Source organism: Scleropages formosus, chromosome 1, assembly GCF_900964775.1.
Source record: "Scleropages formosus chromosome 1, fSclFor1.1, whole genome shotgun sequence".
NCBI classification, from domain to species: Eukaryota; Metazoa; Chordata; class Actinopteri; order Osteoglossiformes; family Osteoglossidae; genus Scleropages; species Scleropages formosus.
In genome coordinates, this window is record NC_041806.1 from 44,053,794 (window position 1) to 44,068,100 (window position 14,307).

The 14,307-nt window shown below is 41.8% G+C and overlaps 1 protein-coding gene across 4 annotated transcripts in view; it reads right to left on the minus strand.

Moving 5' to 3' along the window:
- The window catches only part of ptprk (protein tyrosine phosphatase receptor type K), a 119,413-nt gene that overhangs the window by 26,782 nt on the left and 78,324 nt on the right, over nt 1-14,307 (minus strand). For all 4 annotated transcript variants that reach the window (XM_018742471.2, XM_018742469.2, XM_018742470.2 and 1 more), the window contains exons 8-11: nt 4,619-4,921; nt 2,908-3,017; nt 2,131-2,332; nt 799-904 (exon numbers count right to left, since the gene is read on the minus strand). In XM_018742471.2, coding sequence (XP_018597987.1) covers nt 799-904; nt 2,131-2,332; nt 2,908-3,017; nt 4,619-4,921 — 721 coding nt within the window. The remainder of the gene's footprint in view (nt 1-798; nt 905-2,130; nt 2,333-2,907; nt 3,018-4,618; nt 4,922-14,307) is intronic.

The following is a 14,307-nucleotide window of genomic DNA, read 5'->3' on the forward strand; positions in this document are numbered from 1 at the left end:
AGCTTTAATCAGAGCCATGGGGAAATTAACAGATCATTTAAAAAGACATGTTTTCAACACTGCAGCCTATCTCATTCCTAAATACTGCTCCTCATCACAGCACAAAGTGCATTTCCACTTGCGGGAGATTGTGGTACACCTCAAATGCTACAAACACACCTTCTGGAAGCTCAATTATTCTCTTCTTGTCTTCTCCAATTTCTTGAATTTGAATTGAACATTGTGATTTTTGAATTCACTGTTAAATTATGATAAAATAAGGCACATCACTGCCCCTTTTAGAAAAACAACTGAAGTCTGTCCTCCATAACCAAAAAGGGCCCAATTGCTAGTCTCCGTGTTTTCGAGAAACATACTTTGGAGTGCCACTGGAGTTTTCGGGGGGGTTGGGGCAGATCGTTGGTATTCAGCCAGCTTGTCCTAGCTCCTCCCCATCTGCAGCTCTTCCAATTCTACAATCGCTGAGCGGGCCGGCTGCATAATAGCTGATTTACTGAATCACGGAGCCATGAGTTATCTCCAAATCCCCTTTATGACAAGTACCTTCAAAACTCTATATCCTGGCTGATGCTGATAGGGGAAGGGAAATGAAATGGCATGGGCCAACAATGGCTGAATCAAGACGAAGATCAGTAGGACGATCCACGCTCTGAATATCTAAATTCTCTGCAGGGCCCCACTCCTATTAGCTACAAGTCTATTTGTGAAAGGTCTCAAATGTCCTGGCAGCGCGTCATTGTGGGTGCAGATATACAAGCTCTACTACTGAAGAATGGGCCGAGACTGGTGTGCACTCACCTGATGGGGGCTCCCTTGGCTTGGGCAGGTTTCAGCAGGACAGTGATGGTGGTGGCGGTCTCGTTGAGAAAAGCCTCAGAGCCGTCGTACTCCTCAAGTGTCGGAGCTGGGAAGAGAGGGGCGACATGCACAATAAAAGCAAGCTGCTGCACTAAAGAAGCAGGCAGAGTGGGAGTTGGCAGCAGGGGTAATTGGTAGGAACTGAACGTAATGTGCAGAGGCTTTAAGATCAGCTTGTGGCATCACCAAAATTATAGGTCATCACTGAAACTTCAAAAAAAAAAAAAACACAGGCCAAGCATTTTCTTAACACAGTCAAGATAAAAGCCCCTGACCTCATGCACACAACCTTGCTTTCTAATTTTTTCACCTGTACTTTTTTCCAGAAAAATAAACTGATTAAAAATGAGGTTGAAGGGGGAACTGTACAAACTGAAGCAAATAATATTTCATGTTATTGTACATACATTGCTTACATCTCTCAGCGTTAATATAAGAGCTTATGGCGAAAGCAAATGGGTTGTTTTATTGAAGAAGGCGACTGTCCCCGTAAGCCATTCAGGAGCATGTCAAGAAGCTTTTAGCTTTCATTCACCTGCTTAATTTGATTGCTTTGAATGCAGCCTGCAGTTTGCTTTATTATCTAATGATGTCTGCTGCTGTCTGCTCAACAGATTCCGAACCCATTCTACTTGATACACATTGTGCAGTGCCTGGATTAGGGCTCAAAACAACTTTAAGGAAAAACTGTTCTGACGTAAGTAGGCAGCATGCTGGAATACATTATTTAAAAAAAGATGCGCCTTTACTTTCACTTATATAGCAGCCGAGCAACACTGTATGCTGCAGCGTGTTTAACAGCAGAAATAGCTAGATGTATAATTTAACTTAACTTTTCCCACCAAGCTCCCCTGAATAATATGAATATTTGTAGTCTGACATTGTGTTTTGTTTTTAAAAAAGAAAAAAAAAACACTAACGTATTTAAATTTAGCAAGAAAACAACAAGTGTGTAAAACCTCACTTTGCAGGGAGACCAGAGTCATTTCTTGATAACACGCAAGCACACAACTGCTGAGCATGGTCAGCAGAGCTCCATGAGACCCGACAGTCAGGTTCTGTAAACAGGAACTTAAAATTATGCCCTCTGCTCTTTGACAAAGGGGGCAGGTGGGGCAGACAGGAGGCATGCTGGACACAGCAGCCCAGTACACAAAGTAGCAGGGTGGTGGTAAAAGAAGGGCAGTTAGTCATTTGCCAGAGAGGGAGGAAACACAAACACAGACATGCATAAACACATGCAGAGGACAATCGAGCAAGGACAGAGAGTACCAGATATGTTGGTGGTGACGTTGAGAGTGGTGGGTGGTCCAAAGCCCTTGACTGTGCTGGCACGGATGACAAACTGGTAGGTGGTGCCCGGATAGAGCTGCGAGAAGAGATGGTGGGAGCTGTTCCATGGCAGTGACACGGTGAGAGGTGGCCGGAGCAGCGGCACAGAGGGGTCAAAGGAACGCACACTGCTGTAGCTGATCTGAAACAAAGAGGGCGGGAAGTACGTCTGAGTGGCAACAATTACAGCCTGAGACTGGGTGCATAAAATCCTGCCCAAGATATGTGCATTTAGTTACAGCTGGCTTGTTTTCCTAAATGCCTTTTACAGTATCAAAAGCAGATGAAACAAACTTAATGGTTAATTTAACTTTACCCCTGTCTACTCTCAGCTCTCCACTAAATTTCATAACACACAAAAAGTCAGATGTTAAAAGTGAACCTGTATCCCAACATTTAACGTTCTAGTATTTTTGTAGTTCATTAATCCTCCTGTTATTTACGGTACTCTGCAGTTACTTTTTACTGTTAAAAACACCTAATGTACACATAAAACATTACAATCTAAAGGCAGAGTGATTTGCGCTTCCCACTGAATTACAACTTTCACCAGCACTTCCAGGATCATTTCACTGCTACACAGAGTGAAAAATTACCACAATTTCCATCACAGTGTCACATTTTCCTAGTAGATGCAGCATTTTATAAAACTTGTTAAACAAGCAGTATGTTTAAAGCACTTGTGAAACTCTCCCTTGAATAAAGTCTCCTTTTTACCTCATACTGAGTGATGATCCCGTTGGGCTCCAGAGGTTCCCTCCAGTACAAGAAGATGCGATCTTCGAATGGGGTAGCTTTCATAGACTTACTGGGAACGGGGCCAGGCACTGCATTAGAAAGGAGGGGAGGACTGATAAAGTGTCGGGAATGAGGCTACAGTAAAGAACAGTGCTCTTGTGAAAGTTCACAAAAGCCAGGGGTCCTTACCAGTCCCCACGCAGTGATTGAAATGCTGGTAACATGTAACACATACTGAGTACAAGTCTCCAACAGCTGGTTTTAGGGAAACAAGGGAGACAGTTTTCCTTTAATTTACACGAAGTCCTACTTTGGATCAATGTTCACTCCCTGAAGGAAAGGCTACATGAGGCTAGAATGACTGTTTCATGTTGGAGCTACATGTTCTTCCAAGCTCTTATGAAGCAAACAAACACTTCCAGAAAGAACATTCAAACTTCTTTGAAAAAATTCCAGCATTCTAACTCTACCCAAAATAAAGGCAGAAAAGTGAAGTAAATGACAACTACTTCATGCCATGAAAGAAGTAAAGAGTACCATCCTGATCTAGATGAAGCAGTCACGGTGGGGTGGGCAGCCTGATGCTGCAGAGTGAAGCCCATGGGTCTGTGAGTGACAGATCATGCTTTAAACCACCAGCTGCCGCTGTCTCTAGGCCCAGTACCATCTCTAAGGGGAAATGGCATGCTGGGGCCGCAGAACTAGCTCCGTTCCAGCCCGGTGGAGGCCAGGGCGTTTGGAAACCACTCAAGTCAAAGCAGACAGGATACAACAGTGTAAGCTGGTCATGGGGGCCAGCTGCACATCAACCCTGTCGGAGGAAGAAGGAGCAAGGCACTGGAAGACACCCCCAGATCGCTTACTCATCGAAACCATCCCTCTGGAATATTAACCCTTCCAAAAAAACATAACACAAACATTTTTTGATGATTTGCTTTTCGGGTGCATTTTAGTAGCTCAACCTTGTGCACAAAGACACATAGCAGACAAAAGTTTTAACAAATAGTTTTTTTTTTTTTTTTTTTAAAAAATCTACTTTTGCCGTGGTTTCCCTAACCATACCAGGACTGCATTCACGTAACGAAGCAGAAATCCAGCCACTAGGAGGATGAGGAACAAACCTGTGCAAAGCAACAGAAATGCCAGTTGACTTACAATGGATTCTATGACCCCAGGAGTTTTCAACACTTGTATAACTCTTTAAAGGAGACAGTACAGGTTTAACCAAATACAGCACACTGTGAAATGTTCAGCTGATCTGCCATGAACAACCTTGACCAGGACATGCTATTCAAAGTGCTAGGGAGAATAAAATACATTTAACTGTATTGTAGTTATGCCAGCTGTGACACAGCACTCAGTCCCTCTTGTGCTATTGCCTTGCTTTAATGGTACACAGAGTGATTACAGACTCTTGAGTGATAACATAAGTAAGCAGAAACTCATGAGATATGAGAAGGCAAACTTGATATTTCTTGTAGGCCCTCCAGGTGTAGACTCTAGCAGTTTTTCACACCACTCTGGCCATTTAAAGCGAAGAGTTAAAAGGAACTTCGCTTGTTCAGTCTCACGGTGTGCTACATGCGTTTTCCACGTTTCACATCCATAGTTAAACAGCCTCATCCTCCCAGTGCCACAGCAAAAGGGGGGGGGGGGACTACCTGTCAGCCCCATAGTAAAGACCACTCACCGTCCTCATCTGTTTGGATGATGGTCTCGTCACTCTCCTTGCGACCCTCTGGGTTGGTGAGGATCATCTTTAGGCTCACATTAGTGTTGGGGGGCAGGTTGCCTACTACGTGGCGCGGTGCTTTGGGGTCCATGTCCAAACAGTCTGCTTTAGTCTCATTATTGGCACTGTAATAGTGATAGCAGATTGTGACATTGAACGTGTGGCAGCGTGTGATGTTGTACCCCAGCGACTCCCAGTCAACTGCAATGAACCGGGCCTGGGTTTCGGCAATCTTCAGACTCTTCGGTGTCCGCATCGGTTCTGGATGAGGGCACAGGAAGGAGGAGGGAGTTGGGGGTTAAGTGTGCAAAATCATGACCATTACAGTTGCGTTTTCACAGGTACAGTGCTCAGCCGTGATGAGAACACAAATACAGGCACGCTCAGGGTACCTCAATTCTCATGCTCACACGCTTCAGTAGCTGCAGTTTCAGTACTATTTCCGAGTGCCGTGATAGCAAATATCCACAACCACCTAATGAGACATTATTAGGATTCAATGTCAAAGTTAGGAAAGGGGAACAGCAAATGAATGATTTAAACCAACTGCGGTCAGAACGACCAGAAAGCAGGGTCTGGAAGACTGACCATGACAACACCTATAGAAACCCGAAGGGCCACTAAATTAGCCAATACATCACCCTGGGAGAAAGTCAATATAATACCAACCGACAATCCATCACAATGCCACACTTTGCTGAGGACTAATTACTCTAATAGTCTAATTTGCCAGCCTGATATACATGATGATGGCAAAAAAGGGGGGGGGCAGCTGTTTCTGCTGTTGCTACCATGGTGGTAGATGGCCTGACTCACGAGTCACAGGTCAACAAATCACCTTAGGCAGGACAAAAGAATTGACTGCTGTACATGGTAGCTGTAAAATCAAAGCTGAATGCCAACCTTATCTAGCCTCGTTGGTCAAACATCAACCAAACTGAACTGTCAACTAAAACAAATACATAAATCATACATCAATGCTCCTCTATTGGCCTTACAGAGACACATGGGATTTTTATCCCAAAACAGAGCTAAATCACAAAATAAAAACTAGAATTGTACTGCTAAATTACAAATTGTCCCTTTTAGAAGCCATTCCCTGCTGACTTCAATCACCTGCACTTTTCGCAAGCTCGGCCCAGGAGAGTGCTTTCTTCATGGCCTAATTAAAATTAAACCGCCACAATTAAGACAGGGGACTTGTTAACATGGGTTTTGAGTCCAGTGCTAGCTCTCTGGTTATTAGACACAAAGCTTTTGCTGCCTTTCCAAAGTGTGGAGACACTGGACCACCTCCAAACTGACACTTGCAACAGTCCAGTCACATTTGCTATAATTTCAAAGCTACTCCTCAGTCCTGCATCAGAATGTTGAAAGAAACTGAAACCTTTTTTTCCCAGTACCAATGAAGGGTTGCATTTAATAAGGACATTTAATTTAAATATTCATGACACTCCATCAATTATGGGTGATGGAATCATTATTCCAAACTGAGTACGCACCCGCTTCAAAAATTTTCAGTGATATCAGTGATGACCCTCCCAGTGATGATGATGATGATGATGATAATAAGTTTTAAGAGCATGGCTTCCTGTATGGGTTATACTACAAGGAAACAGCTCCTGGAATATGCACAACTCACTGGTAAAAGAGGAGGGGCAGAAAGAACCAACCAAGCCTGGTAGTCTAGTTTCCTCTCAACAGTACAAGCATTTTAGAAATGGTGGGAAAAAAAATCAGAATTCTTTGTCCGGCACCTTACTTTCAAGTATGTGACACAATGGTTCAACAGCAAACTTTTTCCTGTAATTTACATTTATGCCAGGGTAATTGCTAAAACAGAAGCAGTCACAATGTAATGCAACGCAATAAAAAAAAATGCCAGGGATAAACATGCATCCCCCATAGGTCCACTTTACTTCCAACAAGTCATTATCTAGCTGTCACTCACAGAGGAATACATAAAACATTTTTCTGATGCAGGGACAGGATGCCATTTCTGCAGATTTACACAAGACTAAAATGAATTAAAACTCTAGAGGTCGAGGATGGTTGGGTAGGTGTTTACGGGAGGTGGAAGAACTGTGGGGGGGAACAACCAGAAATAAAAAAGGATAAGTTAAGACAATTTTAAAGGTGATCTTGATGTTTGTAAGCACAGTCAAGGGCAGTGTCATCTGTAAGTAATTTCAACTTGAGCCACAGCAGCAACGTGTGTGAGAATAGCATGTATCTGTTGGCTGTGGGGGCTGTATGAAAATGCAATCACAAGACTGGGGGAGTGTTATGCGTGCCTGCCAAACTCTGCGATGTCGGATGGCAATGTTGGCCCCCCCGGCCGTCAACTTGCTTCCTCTCTGTCCTCCGGCTGCTTTACAGAAGACATCCAATAATGACCAAACGATTCAGTCTCACTCTCAAAAGAGTGTCACAGGGGGTTGTGGGGGGAAGGGAGGGTGAGGAGAGAGGGACTGTCACAGCAAAGTCCTCAAGGTGTCATTCATCTGGTCATAAATGGCGCCCAGAGCCTATTTGTATGCATTCGACTCATATGACGACTCATAAGTGGGGGAGAAAAAAAATAAGTTTAGGAAAGGAATGGTTGAGAGAGGGGTGGAATAAAACTTCCAGGTTTAGAATTAGATAGATCTCTGACATTCTCCATCAATTTAAATGTCAGCCAGGCAATAACGCGGCAGAAATGAATTGCTTCCCTCTCCCTATGCCCCATCAACTTCCAGCCCATCCGGAGACACAGAGCAATAATATTTGCACAATAGACAATTACCTGTCTCTCCCGCTTGCCTGCTGTTTATTCTATCACCTCAGTGCATGATTAACAACTTGTGTACCCTTCGGAGCTGATCAATAGCTGTGAAGTCCTGCATTAACTTTACAGATTAGACATTCTGCCATAATAAATTCCATCGATTTCAACAGCTTAAATGGCAAAAATCCCATAGCATTTCTCAGAGCTTAAATTAAAAGGAGATATATGAAGCCAGAATGTCGGTGCGATTAGGCGGTGTGACCTCCCCTTAACTTGTTCTTCGGCTGCTGGGAAAAAACGGGAAAGATGGCCGAGCTGTACAACCAGTCTGCGGGCAAAGTGTTGCTCTAGTGCACGCATGCATCCATCCTTGGGGAGGGAGGCTTCTGGGCACTGCTTCTTTAAGCATTTCTCAGATTTCAAAGCTTGTCGAGACTGTCATGATGAATCCATTCGCCAACTAATAATGTGTAACAATGATACATGATGGTAAACACTATCAACGGGACTCCTCTGGGGCTTCTGCAAACATTTTAATAAAACAAACACCCAGTATAGCATACGAGCTTGATTACCTTTTATATGACAGATGCAAACTCTGCTTCACTAATTATTCTGAAAATCAGCAATCATATATGTTTAGGGGGGACATCAGCCTTGGTGCAAAGTAGGCATTGTCCATTTTAATAAAATTGATTGTGACTCTACCCATACCTCATAAACTGGCTTCAACTACCGCAGTACCTAGAGATCAATGACAAACTGACCAAAAGGATTAATTTGAAGAATTAAGAGTTTTACATTAAACACATTCATACAAAAAGTAAAAGTGCTCTGGAGTTCGATGCAAGTAGCCATGTATGAATCTTCTCTAACATGATGTTTTATGAATAGAGCCAGTTTCATCATAACTACCATTTCCCTCCTCTCAGCTCGTCATTTCCATTCACGTTTTCATAAAGTGGAGAAATGGAAATCAGGAATATTAAATAGTTCTAACTGCAAAAACAGACCACCAATGACACCACGGCAGCGCAAAAACCTCTTCATGTTCCAAATGAAATGAGGAAGTGCCCGAGGCAAATTTGTTTGAACACTGCTTCGACATGCAAATACTGCTTTTGTTTTTCCAGGCAGAAAATGTGGACAGGCCCACACTCCCTGCTGCCTCTATGGGCTGAGCAACAGGTGCCGTTATTAAAGTGGTCCCGCTCCGTGTGCACTGCACATGCAACACAAGGATTAGATATTTGATTGCAACAGGAGTCTCTTGTTTGCGCAGAGATTGCTCAGGGATGGCTTCCCGAACTTCTAAATGCCACTCAGGACTGCATATGTTCTGCATCATGCCAGCACTATCACTGACTTGCTGCTTTTGCATTATTAAAACCAGCAGTAAACCTTGCAGAGCAAAGCAGCGTAGCCCTTTATCTCTGGGTCTGACAATAAAATGTGCATGTAAACGACAGCTGCAGCTCTGAAGACCACCTCCTGACCCCAGACATTAATACGTTTGTCATTCTTTTGTCACAGTTTGAAGTGGTGGTGTGAGGGATAAATTAAAACAATCCAGAAATGTAACTTAGTATTAGGCAGGCCAACTTGAGTTTTAAATAAAATAAAATAAAATAAAAGCTGCATAACTGTACAGTCACATGAAAAGGTTTTTGTCAAAGGTCAGGTTAAGGATCCATGGCTAAGGACAACCAAGAGAAGGCAACAGAACATGCAAACTCCACACAGACTGAGCAGTGATTGAACCCACGTCCTCTCGCTGTGCCACCATGCCCCCAGATACAAGGCTGAGGGAAGGAAAGAAGGGCAAACCATGTTTGTAGGGAGACTTTGAGAATATAACTATCCAGGAGACTATGTAATTTGTTTCCTTCTTACAGATGTTTCCCTTCCCCAATGTAATTTGTTTTTCATTTCGCCAACTGAGATGGCTCCAGATTATTCGCCTTTTTAAACCCAAGAGATGCTTTAGAATGAACTGCTGCCATCTACTTTTAAATTAAGATCTGACAGTCACCATCAAGTATACACTGTGTGTGTCTGTCTCTCAAAGAACTGGAGAACACTATTCAGCTATAAATAAAACTGATGAAACAATTACATCCTTACTTTTTTTTCTCCTGTAGTCAATGATTTGGGGGGGGGGGGGGGACCTGTAAATTTGAAAGCATTTTTCTTAATTCATCAAACTTGGCTAGGTCAAAAGATAAACGTGCATGCAATTTTGTTGTGTTATTTAAATGAGAGCAATTTTCCCCGTTTCTGGAAGGCAAGAACTTCAACTGTTATCGAAGACAGCTCTCCTCACAATGTTGACACCACAGTGAGAAACCAAAGGAGATGAAACAGAAAAAGGTAGGACCACAGCAAACATGGGTAGTGAGTGAAGCCTCTGAAACAGGGAATTAATAATAACACTGTTTACTTCATTTACCTCTACATTAGCACAGCTGTGGACTGGGTTTCCTGCTCTCTGATTTTGATCATGTTGATATCAGACCTTATCGGGGATAAGGCAGGAGCCAATTCAATAGCTGGTCGCCCACACATTTCCCATAATCCAATTTACTATTGAACAGCAAAGTGAAGCACACCAGGGAAAAAAGCTTTGTCCATGAAACTTGCTGGAACCCCAGTGACATGGCAATGGGTGGGCTGAATCCAATATTGTTTGTTTTTAATTGCTTTTCAGGCAGCTTATGGGGTTCCCAATGGAACAGCGAGTGCTTAGCCGGACACCCCTGCCCCTCCTGGGGCTTTCTAATGCGCAATGCTTCATAAGCCTCCAGTGACTTGAACATTAAATCTAACTAATGGTGTGCTTGTTACTTAATCGGGAGAAACACTGAGGACCCCTAATACACGTCAAAATCAAAAGGACAAGAATGGAGCTGGGGTGGGGGTTGAGGGGGCATGTCAGAGCACAAAACGACGAAGAAAACAGATGTTTACGGGATATCTGCTTAACATTTGTTTTTGTAAACATGTCTAAACGCAGACCTTTCTACATCAGCATGTCCCCTTGAGGCAAAGAAACAAGCCATTCACTAGGTCTACCTAACTGATCATAACGTGAATTTAACAGGTCAGCGAAGCAAAATTTAAATAAGACTACCGACACGCTTTTCTCATCTCCTTAAAAAAGGACCCACAATACGAAAAGGACACCTCAGCTGCAAATAAACAAAACTGTCTCCGTGAGCCTGGGCTGTGAGCTTCTGATGCCTGTGAAGCTGCCGATTTGAATCTCCTGGAGGCATCCTCTCAAATCCTTGGGCTAAATATAAAACCGCCAGAGCTTCCTACCTCTGCCTCAACCTGAAACAACTGTCAGTGCATCAGTTTAGTACACAAAGACTACTCGGAGACGTCTGGAGCTAGGAGAAAGAAAACAGCACACACCTGTACGGCAATTACAGCTGCCAAATGCGCTTGGCTTAAGTGATGAATTCATAATGTTCACAGCCATCTGTTAACTACCCAACACAGAAACTAGTCTGTCATGTGGTCCCTTTCATCACTTTTTTTTTTTTTTTTAAAATAAGTTTGAAAAATCTCATGAAAACAGTCTTAATTTCACTCTCCATCCTCATGCAGTTCTTGAAGTGCCGAAACTCAACGGAGGGCATTGAAGAATTAACAAAGCAACTTGGAACACTTATTTGCCAAAACGTTCATCTGAAATGTAATGATAAGTCAGATAAACTTCAGTCTTTTTCTGCAAAAAATCCAAATCAACAGCTTGACAGTATTATAGAGCAGACAAATAACTGAATTACATGCTTTTCCATATAACTAATTCAGCACTTAAAGCAGTAAGATCATTGTTGCCATCCCTCAACCCAACCCAACCCTCACCTATACCCACATGTACTATATAGCACTACAGTGGTGAACACTTTTTCAAAACCTGGTTAATGAATTTTACGTTAGAGAAGCCATCAGACCCTTTTGGACAGTCGTGGAATAAAAAAAAAAAAAAAAAAGATTATTTTAAGTCTCCATTCTCATATATCTTCTACTTCTGAGACTTTTTCAAATGATTTAAAAAATCTACTTAATGTGCTTCAATGGACAGACAAAAAATATCCCTTTTGTTTATGTAAACAAACACCAGTGAATCGCAGAGATTATGCCACCATGGATTTAAGACATATGGAGGGGTTAAATTTCACGAGAAGAAGCGGGGGGGAATGGGGGGAGGGGAGGAAAAAAAAAAAAAAAACAGTACACAAATGTAGAGAATATTTATTACTGTTCCCAAACATAGGTTTCAGTAACAGCAGCCCTGCTATGCTCTGCTGACAACCATTATCTCACACTTTATTCATGTTACAGGACAAAACTGACTTGGTGCAGAATACAAATATACTACTGTTCTTTTCTTATAACATTCAAGCTACTTAATATTTTAATCAACCAACTGACACAAGTAAAACATAAACAAAGAAGTTTTTATTTTATTGCAATGTACTATGTGTACAGACACGTGCCGATGTAACCCAACATAAAGGCATACATTTAACAGCTTGGCAACGCAGAACATCAAGTAATATAGTGTTTAAGGCCGCTGTCATGTTACGTCTGAAGGTTCCTGGTTCAGTTCAAGCTGTAGTACCCTTAAGGTACTTACCCTAGTTGACACAGTAAGGAAACCCCACTGTATAAAGTAGTAAATCATTGTAAAGTTGATTGGGTATGAACTTTTAAAGTGTTGTTAAAGTAATCTGTCCCATTTTCATTGTTCTCTTTTTGACATTAAATCTGAGATCTTTCTGTCAACCCTAGTATATGAAGAGAGCATGAGAGCAAAAAGTTACACTAGTACTATTTTTGTTTTGTTATTTGACTAGTTTGTAAGAATAATATTTAATGCAAAAACAACATTAAACAACATAACAAACATAAAACATTACTACTAAAAACAATCTCCATGCAAAAACTTCTGTTTCAATTGGTATTAAAGAACTCCCTGAGTTGTAGAATTAAAGAATGGTTCAACAGATTGGAGCAGTGGGCAATTTCTGAACATTAAATTCTGACTGAAGAGAACACCGAAATATTTGGTTGAAATGCAATTGTAATGTATAAATTCATTTTTATTTTTGTATACCATGAAATGAGAAGAGTTAGCTAAATGAAAAAAAATGTATATATGTATGAAATAAAGCTTGTTTATGTTGATTCATTCAACATAAACCCACATCCTCTCCAACCTTCCAGGTGCTGTGAAACAACAGTACTACTCTTTGCGCCATTGTGATGTGAATTCATATCTGGTCACAACATGGACCAGACATCCAACTGTGACAAAATAATGTTTCCACCCTCGGACAAAGGTATCATATAACTAAAGGTTTATGATAACTTTGGCAGCCTCTCAGCTTACCAGATTCCTACAATGTTAGTCACCTATGGAGTTTCACAAGGGGGAGAACAAATCCAGGGACTTTTAGCATCAGACGTTGACTTTAGCATCAGGGATCATCCTCCATTTCCACTCCATTACAAACAAAAGCAGGTGTCATCCATAAAACATTACTCACTGCTGATTGTAACCATACGTCATGACGTTGTTCTCGTGTATGCAAAGCCATATCTCTGTGTTGACTCAAGTGTTTACTCCAGTGTTATGCCATTAAAAATACATTGTAAAAAATTAAAAGGATGGACCAAAAAAAAAAAATGAACATTTTCAAAAGACGCAATTTTGCACTGCTTTGAGGCTAATACAAAATGGGTCTAATCAGGACTTGGACAATGAAAACAAAAATTCCAAAAGTACCCATCAATGCAACCGTGATGGCCCTAGAGAACAGACGAGGACACTGCTGTGCCTTCAGACAAAACGATTCACAGCCAATCCTGTGCATACAATATTTTCAGAGGTTACCAGCAGCACACTGGGGGAAAAACCTAGCAACTCCATCCAAAACTTGATTATATTTCACCTTTTACTCTCTGTAGACAAGCACCAATAAATCACCTCTTCAGGATAAGGGGAGGCGGGGGGGGGAGATAATAAAAGAAAAGAAAGCACTGGCTTGCTTCATCTGCCTCACCCCCAGGGACTTGTGGGGGAAGGAGAAAGAAGGGAGAGAGAGAGAGGGGGGGGGGAGGAAAAAAAAAAAAAAAAAACTAATTCTCACAATTCCCGTCGGGGAAATGAAACACTGTGTCATTCTGGTACCATATCAATTACCCACATGGTTACAACTGCACTAGAAAATAATATTTTATAAGGGGGGGATGGGAAGGACAACAGTCAGAGCTGCATCAGAAAATGACTTTTCAATTAGAAGTTACATCCAATGTTCTCCACTAAGCACGGTTTTTCTTTGTTGTTTATACAAAGATGATTCAGTAAGGTCAAATGCAGCACAATACAACACCCTGAGAAAAACCACCTCAGAAGCCATCAGCTTCTTATGGATCAGCAGGATTGTTGTGGGGCAGGGGAGAAGAGCATTGTTTTGTTTTAATAACACTGCCATTCATGAACAAGCTTTTGTCATTTTTTCCCCTTTTATAAAGAGACAAGCATATTTGCTTTCTTAACAAGGGGGAAAAAATGTGTTTCTCTGTCTTTGGGCTTTAATTTTGTACGGTGAAACACGGGGCTTTCAGCTCTCTCCTCTATTCCAATTTACCCCAGATCAAAGAACATGGGAATTGGTTGAAGTGGAGAGGAATTTGTGTATATATTTTTATTGGCTGTATTACGATGACATGGACCGAGTTCTTACTCCGTAACGTCTGCAGCTCTTCCTCTAGCCAGGAAATCTAATCCAGTCAGATTATACATTGTTCCCCTGTATTAGGTCAGAGAGCTAAGAATACAAACACTCCAGCAGACAGCAAA